The sequence below is a fragment of the Bufo gargarizans genome, chromosome 1 (genome assembly GCF_014858855.1).
Source record: "Bufo gargarizans isolate SCDJY-AF-19 chromosome 1, ASM1485885v1, whole genome shotgun sequence".
In the NCBI taxonomy this organism is placed as follows: domain Eukaryota; kingdom Metazoa; phylum Chordata; class Amphibia; order Anura; family Bufonidae; genus Bufo; species Bufo gargarizans.
In genome coordinates, this window is record NC_058080.1 from 294,417,292 (window position 1) to 294,433,334 (window position 16,043).

The 16,043-nt window shown below is 43.6% G+C and overlaps 1 protein-coding gene across 2 annotated transcripts in view; it reads left to right on the forward strand.

Annotated features, from left to right (window-relative positions):
• The first annotated feature begins 6,304 nt into the window (after positions 1 to 6,304).
• The window catches only part of STAP1 (signal transducing adaptor family member 1), a 105,679-nt gene continuing 95,940 nt past the window's right edge, over positions 6,305 to 16,043 (forward strand). For both annotated transcript variants that reach the window (XM_044278891.1, XM_044278910.1), the window contains exon 1: positions 6,305 to 6,506. In XM_044278891.1, coding sequence (XP_044134826.1) covers positions 6,396 to 6,506 — 111 coding nt within the window. In that variant the 5' untranslated portion in view covers positions 6,305 to 6,395. The remainder of the gene's footprint in view (positions 6,507 to 16,043) is intronic.

A 16,043-nucleotide genomic window follows, 5' to 3' on the forward strand; every position in this document is an offset into this window, starting at 1 on the left:
ATGTCCAGGGGAGGAGAACAGTGGCTGGAAATAGCCCCCCCACTGGTATGATGCAGGTAATAGCAAGATATTAATGGAGGATTTTGAATCCTACAGAGAACAAAGAAGTTGCCATGTGGCATCCCTTCCCCCACCATATCTGCTGTAACATTCAAAAGTCATTATTTCACTTGTAGTACCACCAGTTCTCTCTGGAAATGTGCTCTCAGAGAGAACTCCCTCCCATCTCACATCCCCCTCCTGTGCTCAGGAATTTCATATGGGGGGGGGGGGGGGAGGCTGCTAATTGGTAATGCATCTGCAGACTGTGAAGATGCTAACCTGTGTTATCTATAGATCTTACAGACAGGACTTCAGCATTGAATTAGATCCAATGATTGCAAATCCACTAGTTAAGAAAGTGCCCATGTCCAATCCTATCAATCTAAGGTTGCACCCATTCTAAGTCCCTATTCAGATATGAGTAAAAGTTTGAGAAACATGTGGGACAGTTGAATGTCCTGTGATTGATTGCTTTACTTCCCCTGCTTGAACACTCCTGAAATAAGAGACGCAAGGCAAAGGAAAAGGGGGGAAGGGGGATTATATAGAGTAAGTGACGATGTGTGCAACACTAAACTAAAACCACATGACATAAGATAATTTGGATTTTAACAAAATTACTGTACTGTGTAATTATAACATGTGTATTGTCTTCTTATAAGAGTTGATTAATCACAGAGTGAAGAACAGAAGATATTGAAAAAAAGTAGTTCACTAGTGACAAACCATTAGCAATCCTGGGTGTGGATATCTGTTTCCAGGAAAGCTGTGTTTGTCTGTGTTGCAAGTTTTGGAATGTAACAAAGAAATTGTGTGACTAGATTGAAAGATACATGATTCAGTGGTATATGAATGAGTGTGGCTTTGAATTATAAGTGAAGTTGAAAAATGTACGAAGACTGTGAGATGTTTAGCAGAGCTGTGTGTGCAATTCAGTTTTTATGTGTAAGAGCGAGGTTATGAGCTGCTTGTGAAAATGAATACATGAAAATGTGAATGATATGCGCATTGAGAATTTAATTTTATTTTTCTTGGAAGTTTTTGGTTTTTATTGGTGCCAACAGCCTTGATCAAGCTGTATATTTTTTATTTATTGAAGTCAATGAAAACTTTTTATGGGCCCTTTGTGTGTTCATGTCTGTATTGTCCGATCTGTTTGTTTCAATGTTTGCAGTTACATGTTAAGTGTTGTGCTTAACATCAGAGCTCTGTTCTCACGGGCAGCTGGCATACTACTGACGGACGGAAGGATGACCGCAGCGTCCGACTAAAAGGGGTGGACTTAAGATGCCTAAAAGTGGGAGGAAAGAGAATCTGAGCCTTCTATGTGAATTAATGAGGTTTTGACAAAACTTTTCAAAACTGACTCACTACCATTCGAGACCATGGACAGGGAATACATCACAGATCATGTATTTAGCATTATACTAGATTGCCCAGTCAGCCTATTAGGGAGAGATTTGTTCATTAAGCTTGACTTGCAGGTATCAGCAAAGAATCAGGGCATAAGAGTACACTCAGGTCTCATCCAATCTCTACACCGGGCCCACTGATTCTTGCACACATACAGGACCACCCAGAACTTAATCCTGCATTATGGTCTTCAAATGAATATGACACAGGATTCATAGATTGCACACCTTACATAGCTACTGTGAAACCAGGTGTCATCTCAGTATACCAGAAACACTACCCGCTGTCAAAAGAGAAACTTGATGGACTTAGGCCAATGATAGAAGAATTCCTACAAAAGGGAATCCTGGAAGAGGTGATTTCACCCTACAGCACGCCCGTGAATCCAGTGACAAAGGCAGATGGTACTACCCGCTTTGTACAGGATTTAAGGGCCGTCAACAACATCATTGTGCCTATAGCCCCTGTTGTGCCTGATGTCCCTCAATTATCTTCTGCCATTCCAGCAGACGCTGTTTGGTTCAGTGTGATAGATCTGAAAAATGCTTTCTTCTCTATCCCAGTTGATAAGATAACCAGACTACTTTTTGTTTTTTTTCCTTTGACAGACGTCAACTGACCTGGTGCAGAAAGCCTCAGGGATATGCTGATTCACCTGTAGTGTACAGCATGGTCCTCCTAGCAACGTTAAAACCATGGTACACCCCCCAAGGTTCTGTGCTGCTGCAATATGTCGATGATTTGTTACTGTGTAGCATGTCAGCGGAGGCCAGCATTCAGGATGGTTTATCACTGTTAAAATGGTTGTCAGGATGTGGTCACAAAGTGACACTTAAGAAAATGCAATGGTGTAAAATGCAGGTTGAATACTTGGGCTTTGTCCTCACAAAAGGTGAACGGAGAATCAGCACAGACAGAGTCCAGTCTAATGCGGGTCTGGTCGCCCCGCACACCAAGAAAGAAATGTTATCTTTCCTTGGTATGATAAACGGTAGACAATGGATTCCTGGTTGCTCCTATTATGACAATGTTTTGAGGCAAGCCACTCTGGACGAAAATCCAGATTTGATTAAATGGTCTTCTGAAATGTACAATGCATTTGATTATCTGAAATGTTCGCTCATGTCGAGTCCAGGGCTGGGCCTCCCTGACTATAATATGCCCTTCTACATGTTTGCATGCCAAAATTGTAAAACCATGGCGGGTGTACTGACACAAGAAACGGAGGCAAGTTGCGTCCTTGTGCGTTTTTTTCTCAAAGGTAATGCCCACCCCTGTTCAAGGGATGCCGGCATGTCTGTGTTCTCTTGCAGCCTGTGCTATGATGGTAGAATTGACAACTTCTTTTACAATGTGACATTACACCATTTTGCACACCACTCATGATGTTGTAGGTCTACTCAAGGGCATCCACACTTAATACAGCAGGCAGCTGAGCTCATTACACATACTAGGGCATGTATTTTACATACTGATAGTAGGTACCCAGATGGGGTAGTGTGAGACCATGGTATGATTTGGCAAAAGAGAGGATTCACGGCAGCAGATGGTAAGGATCATGTCTCACAGGGCAATGCGCTGGCATATGAGGTGGCGAAACGAGTGGCCAAATGCAACCTCACAGGTTTTTGTAACCATTGGGAGATGCCATGTTTGGCACCTCCAACCCCTGAGATGTTGCAAATGCTTACTGATCTTCAGTGGTATGCCACTGAACAGGAACAGTAAGACTGGTGTTATCTAGTATTGCAGAAAAATCCTAAGACAGGATTATTCTGTAAAGAGAGGAAGCTATGCATTCCCCAACATAGTGCTTCCATCTTAAATAGCAGACGCCCCTTGGTAGTGCAGGAAGGGGACTAGGACCTGATCAGAGAGGAGTATGTTACTAATCTGATCAAGGTCCTCAGTAAAACTGAAGAATAAGTTACTTGTAAGTCTCCTTCTCTTTCACAGGAACCAACCCGTCCATTCCGGGTAGGCGACAAGGTGATGATCAAGATCTTAAAGAAGGGAAAGGAACCAGGAAGCTTCACCTACGGACCACCCACCGAGGTAGTCGCGATCACCAGAACAGCAGTCCTCACTGAACAGTCGCCCACGTGGATCCACGCCACAAGGATTAAGTTGGTGAAGAAAAGAGAGGTACTAACGGGGGCAGACAGCCCTGACCTCCAACAAGGCCCAGAGGTACTAACGGAGGCAGACAGCCTTGACCTCGAACAAGATACAGGAGGGGTGCTAACGGAGGCAGACAGCCTTGACCCCCAACAGGATGACGCAGTCAGGGCATTCCTCGAGATGGCTGAGATACAGTGCCTTAATACTTGCATTTGTTTGTCTCCTACTTACTGTCCCACGGCTGTGGAACAGACAGACATACTTGAAAACGGAAGGCAGAGGGGAAGACAATCTATGGAAGACAAAGGAGAACTTATGGCTGTACCTGGCCAGAACTTTGAACTTAACTGACTTTTGTCTCCGAACCACTTTATCTGCATCTAACATTTTGGAGACATGTCTGGTAGCAGTCCCCACCCCAGTAGATGTGTGGACGGGGCTCCTACGTTCCCAATGGAATGACACAGACTTGGAGGGTCACGATGTTAGATATGGATATATAAATCCTTATCATGCTTGCCATAATTGTCCTACATATGAGACTCTGCAAAGTAATATGATAGAAATAATTACAGGTCTTGTTACAGCAGCAGAAATATGTTATAATTTCACCTGTGATGAGACACTATTGCCTCCCTGCATACAAGCAAAAATGCAGAATAAGACTAGGCCAAGTATTTGTGATAGAGATCTAGGTAGTTGTAAAAAGATAGTAACAGGAAAAAATATGCAATGCAATATTACCAAAACAGTACCATCCCTAGATAAACATGTACCTCTACCAACAGGATGGATATTGGCCTGTGGAAATTCTAGTTACACGTATATACCGGCCAATATTACAGAGGGACCCTGTACAATAGCTAGGCTGACATTAGCAATGTTACCACTATTCCCAGCAATGCAGACACGACACACGAGAGACACTTCCCTACAGCTACCGGAAAATTGTGAATCTCCTCTCTAGAGCAGAATATATGGGTACCAGGGTTGGCCATATATAACCACAGGACAATATAAAAACTAGTTTGTTCTATGATAAAACATATAAAACAGGATGTTGACCAAGGTTGGTGGGACTGGCTTTTTGGCTGGATACCTGACTTTGGTCAAATAAGGTATGTTTTAGGAGTGGTACTCGTTGTGATCGCTGCAATAGTGTTTCTCTGCTGTTGTTTACAATGTGTGCCCTCCCTTTTTGCCATATGTAAAAAAATGTGGCCGAAAGAGGGGTACACTCAGCATTCCTCTATACTTCGGTAGAGGTAGAAGAGGTAAACCCAACCCCAACAAAGCATGAGGATTATACTCCTGAAGGGTATATGGAATACCTAAAGGCTTACAAGCAACCCAAGGGAGAACAGAGAAAGAACCATATAGATAAGATATATATATGTTCTAAAGAGAGGATTGATGGGATATAGGTAACTCCATCTTGTCTCTCTTAGTTGACCAGTACATCTGTTTAAGATCTCCATCCCCCTTTTGGAATGTGAGACACTTCCTGAGCGGTTTCAAGAATACCCAAACATTCCTAAAAGTTGGAAGTTTCACCTTATAAGGTCATCAGGATTTTAGATGCATAGTGGCCCATGTGTCCATACCTGATTGGTCAAGTGCTGTTACTACTGCATCCTTTATGTTAATGCAGAGCTCATGTGTATGAATACTATAGGTTGTGATAAATGCTAACACATGATTGGATGTAAAGAAAGTTCAACCCCTCCTATATCTACTTGTGCTCTTCTGCCATTAAACAGAGTGAATTTGAACAAGGCACATGTTTGTCATTCATTCACCTCCTGGTACCAGAAAGCCTTAATCCAAGCTTGCTGCCGAGATCATTTACAGGGACACTAAGGTAAAGGGGTCCCTATATATATATACCCTAACAAGCATAGACAAGCCAAGAGTCAGTTAAGGCTTTGTTCACGGTTGTGCTGGTAATCCGGTAGCCTGATCTGACAGTGGATCAGACTACCAGAACTCACTGTATCCGGTAACTCCAGATACAAACATGTACCTCCAGATCCTTATTGACAATAATGGGATCCAGCGGTATTCTGGCTGCTTTTCCGGCATAAATGCTGGGTTTCAGCTGGACAAATACCGTTGCATTTATGCTGGAACAAGCTAAAGTAATAGCCTGACGGAATACCAATGCATCTGTGAATGGGGCCTAACAGAGGTCAAGCAAAATTAAGATATGGTGTAGTGGAAAATCCAAAGAGTTGTCATGGAAGTTGAGTCACAACAAGTTAAGTTAATGTTCAGAAGAAGTCACAAAGACCAAACAAAACAACTAAAGATATATTGGTCATTGACGCCAGCCAGAATGGGGATGATGATTTAAATAGATTACCTATGATTTTTATTGGCTGAATATCTGTGTGCATGCCCTGCCTCGAATCCCTGCCCGCCCCTCAGAACCACTTTAGTAATGGTTAAGAGGGAGAAGATACTGTACATGACAGATACAGTAGATATTTTATAGAGATAGATAGACATATCCATTCTCATGGTATTTACCTCATGATTTCATTTGCTACTATAGCTTATATATAATGTCCAGTTTCTGAGACAGTATGCTACATATGTCAGATATGATGGAATTTAGCCAAAAAAATGGCCTCGCTTACCTGTTTTCTCCTCCCAGTGAAAATGGGCTGGGTGAGCCTGTAGCACAGGCAATCAGCATAATTATTCTCTACCTGGACTTCCTTCTACACACAGTTTACCGTACTTTCCTCCACTCGACGAACAGCTAACAAAGAGGAAAGTTAACTGCTGAGGAGATATTTGGCATAAGGAAACTGAGCATGGCAGCTGCAGAAACAGCCCCAAGAAAAATTTATCAGCAAAGGTCTAAGCTAACCTCACTGCCTTTATACTATGAGGGCTTTCTGACGATCAAGCGAGGTAGAAGTAAGGTAAGAGCATTCAGTTTGTCTAGCAAGTGATCTGCACCGAATGTTCATAAAAATGTTAGTACTACCCTTTTCCAGGTTTCTTTAGGTCTAGGATTAATGAACAAGGTTAAAGCTGATCTGTCGTCAGATTATACTATGGGGACAGATGCGCTCTCCCATATGTCAATATGGCACAAACAATATTGTGCTATTTCACTAACAGAAGTGATCAAAGACGACACTATTTTCAGGGTTATACATGAGTCAGGTGTATTCATGAGGGTAGCACCTTCCGCACGCTCCTAACACTGCCTGAAGGACTGCTGTGTGCAGATACCACAACGGATTTAGAAAACACGCTGTTTTGGTACGTTTTTTGGTGCAGTTTTTCAGCTTCATTTTAATTAGAAGATCAGCACGGTTTCTGCCATTGAAATGAATGAGAGGCTTTTTGGTGGCGTTTTTTGGTGAAGATTCCACACAGCACCAAAAAAACTGTGTTAACGAGCCCTTAGAGAAGGTTGGGGATACTGCATACACAGCAACCCCTCAATTGTTAGAGTGCTGCCTTAATGAATACACCAGACACCTGACGATGAGACCCGTGCATGCTTTGAATGCTCCAATATTTTTTGTACCATTTTGGCTCATGGCATATTCTCGGATTCTGATGAGAGACCCCCTTTAAAGGGGCCTTCCCGTTTAATACATTGATGGCATATCAGATATGCTAGGAAAACAGTGAAGGTCCTTCATTTTCGTGATCAAGGGGGGTTCCAGCTCTCAGAAGAAAGTGATGGCATATCTTAGCAATATGTCAACACGTTATGTGATAGGGAAGCCCCTTTAAATACTTAATGAATACTATTATCATTATACGTAAAAGACCATATTTAGCATGTCTATTAAAGCAATCTTTATGACTGTCATAAATAACACACACTGACTGTTGTATTACAGCAGGTGGACTTTAGCATGGAATTTACTTTTCTAGAAAGAAGTTGCTATATGCAAGATATCTCCAGCGGGTAACTACATATATTTACTTAGAGCCCTTATTTTTAAAATATTTTAGCATAAGGAAGGCTAAAAACTCCCAAAACATAGTAAGGAACTATAACCCTAAAGCTAAAAGCAATATGTGTTTGTAAAACCGTGGGTACTGTTCACATAATGTCACTCTAATCTACGTGTAGGTCTCCTGCAGCTAAATGAGGCTGATATCAATAGCAGGAAACGGTATTGCATATAAACCAGTCCTGCTAAGGATTTCACCTTGAAGGCATTGTGAAGAAAGACTATGCATAGATGAAGGGTCAGGTGCACCATTGGGCTCATAGAACATGATACCTGTGACTGCTTTGAAGAATATGGCAATACACTAATCAACCATAATATTAAAACCACCTGCCTAATATTGTGTAGATCCCCTTGGGCCATTAAAATGGCGCTGAGCAGTTGAGATATGAGTCTGTAATACCTCTGAGGGTATCCCTTGATATCTGGCACCAACAGGTTAGTAGAAGATTATTTAGGGTGCCTTCATAAAATCCACAACATAAAGACATCCCCTATGTTAACATATGGGGTTGAAAAGTGTCAATACCTGCGGAATTAATAGAACAGATAGAACACAAATAATATTTGGTTACAGATTTCCTGTAGAGGAATGTCATTTATTTCAATGGAGATGTAATACTCACAGAAATCTGTAATAAAATTCACAGATATCCATTTAATTCCATTCTTGGAAAAAACGCAACAAAAAAACGCAAACTTGTAAAATCTGTACCTGGGGATTTTTTTGCGGAAAGTTCCACAACGTGTGAGGGCACCCATAAATCCTGAGTAGGGCCTCAGCTTTGTTTTAACAATGCATTCCACAGACATTTGATCAGATTAAGCTTTGGGGAAGTTGGAGACCAAATCAAAGCTATGAACTCTGTCATGTTCCTCAAACCATTCCTGGACATTTTTTTTGCCGTGTGGCAGGGTGCATTATCTTGCTGAAAGCGGAAACTGCCATTATGGAATATCATTGTCATGATGAGGCATGGGCAGCTAAGCCAGTTTTCTGATTGACCAGTTTAATAAATCTCTCCCAATGAGTGCTATGCAGTGAATAGCGGAAGTGGCTATGCTGCTTCCTCTATTGGACCTAGCAATCACATTGTTGCCGGATGCAGGATCTTAGCAGACCCATATCGGCTCTGCCTTGTACAAAACTGCCACAGGGGGCTGTTTTCCCCTGTAACCGGAAAACATTGGAAATAGTGCAAAGTTCGCCCCATCCTGGCCAACTGTCAAACATAGTGTAAAACCCGCAGTGCAACTAAACATTATCACACTTTGATAAATGACCCCCCCCAGTGTACATTCTGGCATCTTCCTTTCATCGCTAACATGAATGGGGTTGGCCCCTTTCTGGTTACTGTTAGATGACTATATGGCACTTACTAATACAACCTTTGTTGAAATTCTGTGCTGTTTTCTATATTTCATACAGTATTTCCCTGGTTTGCCAAGTCTTTGTCCACACAGAGGTCTTGTCCATAAAATAGCTGCTGATGGAGGGTCATGTGATGTCACGGTGGGGAGTGGGGTAAACTCCCCACCGTCCAATGTCTGAAATTAAGAAAGGCCACTAGGCCTGGAAGCCAGGATAAGGGAGATGGTCACCTCCTATCGCTACCCTCATCCTATCCCTGACCTCCTAACCGCATGAGCGAACCCAGATGGTAGGATGTCTCATGCATCGGAACCTGGGCCCTACTGACCCTATCTGTCCCTGCAATATGAGAGTCAGGAATAAGAGACGGCCGATTAATCCAAGACACAGATAAATCAGAGTCTCCCACAGGCCTCGAACCAAACAGAATAGCAGGTAAGTGTCCTGTGGCCAGATGGCCACAGACAACAGAACAACACTTACCAGAAGCCACAGCTTGCTTTCTTGTATTTCCCCCTCCGGGGAACCCCAGGGACCCCCTTCCGAAGGTACAACAAACAGGACATGTCTTGCAACCATGCGGGATCATCCACACCATAGACAAACCACACATGGAACAAACAACTAGACAAACATCAACCCATAAGTGCAGCACCACACATAACAATGGGGAAGGGTAGACATAGGCAAGGACCTCGATGTCCCACAAGGTGGCCCTGAAGAACAGGGCAGCTGGAAATGCCCAGAAAGGAGCATTGCATACAGCCCAATAAAGGCTGAAGTGAATATCACCTCAGGCTCTCAACACCAAGACTATAAGAGCCAAGAGGCCACACCCAGCTCAACCTAGCACACACCTTAACCCCATGCTCACCAGAAGGGAAGAGAAACAGCCTTAAAGGGAAAGCGCACACACATGCATAAACAGCAACACATTGCCACACGGCAAAAGTGTCATGGCAAACAACCTCCAAGCCGTGACATGTGACCGGCAAATCACAAATTCACATACACTGGACCTGCTATCTGCACTTGCTCTGCTGGAAGTTTAGTGCATGTGCAGTGTGTTTGAGTGGAGGAGGCTGAGTCTTGTGTCTGGTCATATGACCCTCCATCAGCGGCCATTTTATGAACAGGACCTCTATGCCCAACAATGGGACATAGCTTATAAAACATAGCAAACGGCACAGAATATCAACAAAGGCTATATTAGTAAGTGCCATATAGTCATCTTACCTACACATTGGTCACTAGTAGCCAAAAAGTGCTCTACTCCTTTAAGTTTTTCAGCAGTTTGTGCTACAGCAGTTCTAATCTTCTGTTGAACCCCAGCAGAATATTAGCTTCTCATGCAAATCCATAAACCTTCAGCATTCATCACCTAGCTGCCAGTTCACCAGTTGTACTAACCACTGCCTACTGAGAAAACCCCACAAGACTTGCTGATTTGGACATAGTACTTGAGAAAACTGTGATTTATCCACAGACTGTGCATGTACCCTTACTACATCTGGGCATTCTGAAGCATTGGGACATTTTCATTTTTTAAGGATAGCCCAGGCATTTAATGTTAGTTTTTGTATTTTTGATCACTGCCTTACTCCTCAACTAAATAGCAGTTCAATCTCAGTATACAGTAACCAAATATTGTGACCGGATGGGGCCATGGTAGTGTAAGTAGTTCCGCTTTTGACTAGTATTTCCATAGAACATTATCCCAATTAACTGAGACTGCATGTTTATTGATTTAAGAGCAGGTGGATAAGCAGCTGCTAGGTGCCTTAGGCCGAATGCACACGGCCGTGTTCCGCGGCCGAGAGCGGTCCATGGTATGCCGGGCTGGATTCCTGTTCAGAGCAGGAGCGCACAGCATCATTGGTTGCTACGACGCCGTGCGCTTCATGTTGCCGCTGCAATTCAGTAATACATCATACGAGTGTATTACTGTAGTGCAGCGGCGGCATGAAGCGCGCGGTGTCATAGCAACCAATGACGCGTGCGATCCTGCTCTGAACAGGAATCCAGCCCGGCACACAATGGACCGCTCTCGGCCGCGGCCACGGAACACAGCCAGTGTTTAGGGCCCTTGCACACCACTGCATGCCCTCCGAGACATACGGTCCGTGAGAGGGCCATATGTCCCGTAGCTGCATTGATCATGTGCTCGGGAGCGCACAGCATCATAGTAACCTATGATGCTGTGCGCTCCCGTGCGCACAATTAATGTCGCTCCGGGATATATGGCCCGCTCATGGACCGTATGTCTCGCAGGACATACGGTCGCGTGCAAGTGCCTTTAGTCAGTGATTTCTTTCAGTGATTGTGAGCCAAAACCAGGATTGGAGCCGTAACAAAGATAAATTATAAGGGAAATATCTGCACTTTTTCTTTATTTAGAGCAGCACCTAGTTTAGTCTCGCAATCACTGATGGAAATCACTGACCAAACATTGACCATCTGAATACGGCCTACGGCTGCTTTCACACAGTACTGTGTCACTACCATATACATCTATTTTTTTTTAAATATTAAATATGCCTGTGTAAAACTGACAGGAAAGCTATTAGACCATGGTTCTGGCAGACCTGGAGGCCCGTGTCTGGCTCCTTGCTGCCATTGAAATCCATTAGTATTCCACGTTTGCATCATGGGAAGATGAAGCACTGAAAGAGGAAGCCCCTTCCTCCCTCACACACCTTCCTTAGATGGTGTGGTCGCAATTGGCATCAGCAAGGAGTTAAATACGAATAAGCTGGGTGGGAGAGAGAACCCCGAATCTGCTGTAACAGGGAGAAACATCAGATGTCTATTCATGTTCTAATGGAAACTGGCATTTTCAATTTGGATGTGAAGAGGCAGCTCTGTGACAGGAAGCAGGATAAGGGGTTTTCCCACATTTATGTAAACAAAGATGATATATTTTGTCTATTGGTCCAACCCCAAAAGCAAATATTTCCACTGTGCACCGGAAGCTTGACATTCCTTGCATGATCATGTTCACGGCTCCAGCTATAACAGTTCGCCAAGCGGCACGTGACCGCTGAGCCATCATTGAGTGAATTACTGCATGACCACAGATGGGACATCACACTTCTGGTCCAAAGGTGACCGGAAACATCAGAACGGGACCCTCAGTGCTGGAACGCAGCGGCAGTGACTACTTGAATGTATTTTTTTTTTCTTTTCTAGGCCTCATTAAAGAGGACATTTCACCTATTATTACACTATGAACTGAGTATGCAGACATGGAGAGCGGCGCCCGGGGATCTCACTGCACTTACTATTATCCCCGGGCGCCGCTCCGTTCTCCTGCTATACCCCCCGGTATCTCCGCTCACTAAGTTATAGTAGGCGGAGATTTCAGTCACTAAGTTATAGTAGGCGGAGTCTGCCCTTGTTCTGCTCTAGCGCTGGCCAATCGCATTGCATAGCTCACAGCCTGGGAGAAAATAACCTCCCAGGCTGTGAGCTCTGCGCTGCGATTAGCCAGCACTAGAGCAGAACAAGGGCAGACTCCGCCTACCAGACTCCGCTTTAAATTAGCTTTTCTGGCCAAACAACCCCTTTAATATCTCTACTTGCTGTGAGCGAAAACATTTTTGTGTAAAAACAGAAGATTTCCCTAAACTGCCCTATACTGCTTACACTAGTATCCACCTTTCTATTAGCTCTTTACAATTTCTACGTCTCTTGACATAAACAAGAATGATTTACCTCAGAGGAGGTCTTGAAAATTGTGAGGAATTGAAAAATATGACAAGGTTATATACTGTTACCTTCAGTTATACAGATATGCTTTAATTACCTAAAAATGGATAAACCCATTTTATCAATATTACCCCTTAATGTTCTTTGGTGGGGTGACCTTGAGTACACCTTTTCTCCACTGTAATTGACTTGTATTTGACTTAATTTGACAAAAGAATCTCTGAAAAAAATCTATTGACTGAAAAGCAGAAAAGTGTGAGGATCTTGAAAAGTTACGAATATGCAATACAATTTATGTGCAAAAAGTGGGGAAGATTTACTAATTTGTGTAAATAAAACGGACCTACATGCTTTTCAGCACGTTTAGGTCTCATGCACATGACCGCGTGTCGGCCGTGCCTGTATTGTGGCCCACAAACAGCGGGTCCACAATATGCTGGCACTGGCGGTTGTGAGTACCATACAGGGAGTGCAGAATTATTAGGCAAATGAGTATTTTGACCACATCATCCTCTTTATGCATGTTGTCTTACTCCAAGCTGTATAGGCTCGAAAGCCTACTACCAATTAAGCATATTAGGTGATGTGCATCTCTGTAATGAGAAGGGGTGTGGTCTAATGACATCAACACCCTATATCAGGTGTGCATAATTATTAGGCAACTTCCTTTCCTTTGGCAAAATGGGTCAAAAGAAGGACTTGACAGGCTCAGAAAAGTCAAAAATAGTGAGATATCTTGCAGAGGGATGCAGCACTCTTAAAATTGCAAAGCTTCTGAAGCGTGATCATCGAACAATCAAGCGTTTCATTCAAAATAGTCAACAGGGTCGCAAGAAGCGTGTGGAAAAACCAAGGCGCAAAATAACTGCCCATGAACTGAGAAAAGTCAAGCGTGCAGCTGCCAAGATGCCACTTGCCACCAGTTTGGTCATATTTCAGAGCTGCAACATCACTGGAGTGCCCAAAAGCACAAGGTGTGCAATACTCAGAGACATGGCCAAGGTAAGAAAGGCTGAAAGACGACCACCACTGAACAAGACACACAAGCTGAAACGTCAAGACTGGGCCAAGAAATATCTCAAGACTGATTTTTCTAAGGTTTTATGGACTGATGAAATGAGAGTGAGTCTTGATGGGCCAGATGGATGGGCCCGTGGCTGGATTGGTAAAGGGCAGAGAGCTCCAGTCCGACTCAGACGCCAGCAAGGTGGAGGTGGAGTACTGGTTTGGGCTGGTATCATCAAAGATGAGCTTGTGGGGCCTTTTCGGGTTGAGGATGGAGTCAAGCTCAACTCCCAGTCCTACTGCCAGTTTCTGGAAGACACCTTCTTCAAGCAGTGGTACAGGAAGAAGTCTGCATCCTTCAAGAAAAACATGATTTTCATGCAGGACAATGCTCCATCACACGCGTCCAAGTACTCCACAGCGTGGCTGGCAAGAAAGGGTATAAAATAAGAAAATCTAATGACATGGCCTCCTTGTTCACCTGATCTGAACCCCATTAAGAACCTGTGGTCCATCATCAAATGTGAGATTTACAAGGAGGGAAAACAGTACACCTCTCTGAACAGTGTCTGGGAGGCTGTGGTTGCTGCTGCACGCAATGTTGGTGGTGAACAGATCAAAACACTGACAGAATCCATGGATGGCAGGCTTTTGAGTGTCCTTGCAAAGAAAGGTGGCTATATTGGTCACTGATTTGTTTTTGTTTTGTTTTTGAATGTCAGAAATGTATATTTGTGAATGTTGAGATGTTATATTGGTTTCACTGGTAAAAATAAATAATTGAAATGGGTATATATTTGTTTTTTGTTCAGTTGCCTAATAATTATGCACAGTAATAGTCACCTGCACACACAGATATCCCCCTAAAATAGCTAAAACTAAAAACAAACTAAAAACTACTTCCAAAAATATTCAGCTTTGATATTAATGAGTTTTTTGGGTTCATTGAGAACATGGTTGTTGTTCAATAATAAAATTAATCCTCAAAAATACAACTTGCCTAATAATTCTGCACTCCCTGTATTACGGATGCAGATCCATTCACTTGAATGGGTGCGCAATCCGGGAGATACGGTGCAGTGCGGAACGAGGGCACAGATTGGAAGCCCACAGAAGCCCTACGGAGTGCTTTGGTGGGTTTTCTCTCCATGACGTCGGATGCGTGGACCCCATTCAGGTGTCGGTACCCGTGCATTGCGGACCACAGCACCGCCGTGGTCGTGTGCATGAGGCCTTATCACGTATTTTAGGTACTTTCTATGACCAAGGGGTAGTTCTTAGTGGAAAGGCATATGACAGTTGAGGAAGGGTGTGTGGCTTAAATGTGACACCGGTCACCCAAAAATTAGACCAAAAATATAGAGCATTTTTAAATTATTTATATATTATAATACACAATACAAAACTTTAAATATTAGCATATTCATTCAATGACTATCGTGCAGTTAATACCATGCAGGGAGGGCCTAAAAATGATTAATTATAGCATGGAATATGCACACTCCATCCATATGTTCCATTTCTCCCTTATATTCCTTACATGAAAGATATAGTTCTCATCCATACACATTTGAGTAAGAGGAAATTTTAACCATTAGGATAACCTCCTCCAATGTCTCGCTCTTCCACTTCCTTGCTAGTTTTAAGTTTCTGATGCTGTAACTGTATGAGGGCTTGTTTTCTGCCAGATAAGGCTACTTTCACACTAGTGGCAGGACGGATCCGACAGGCTGTTCACCCCGTCGGATCCATGCTGCCGCTATTTTATCGTGCCGCTGGACCGCCGCTCTGTCCCCATTGATTATAATGGGGACGGGGGCGGAGCTCCGATGCAGCACGGCAGTTCGTGGTGAGAGGCCGCCGGACTAAAAAGTCGGACATGTAGGACTTTTAGTTCGGTGGCCTTTCGCCATGCACTGCCGTGCTGCGCCGGAGCTCCGCCCCCCGTCCCCATTATAGTCAATGGGGATGGAGCGGCGGTCCGGCGGCACAACGAAATAGCGGCAGGACGGATCCGACAGGGTTAACAGCCTGTCGGATCCGTCCTGCAGGTAGTGTGAAAGTAGCCTAAGGCTACTTTCACACTAGCGTTAATATTTTCCGATATTGAGATCCGTCATAGGGTCTCAATACCGTAGAAAAACGCTTCCATTTTGTCCCCATTCATTGTCAATGGGGACAAAATGTAACTGAACAGAACGTGATGCTCCAAATGCAGTCCATTCCGTTCTCATACTGGAGAGCAAACAGCCGCATGCTGCGGTTTGCTTTCCGTCATAGGATGTGGAGCAAAACGGATCTGTCTTAACCCACAATGCAAGTCAATTGGAACGGATCCGTTTTCTCTGACACAATAGAAAACAGATCCGTCCCCCATTGACTTTCAACTGAGTTCG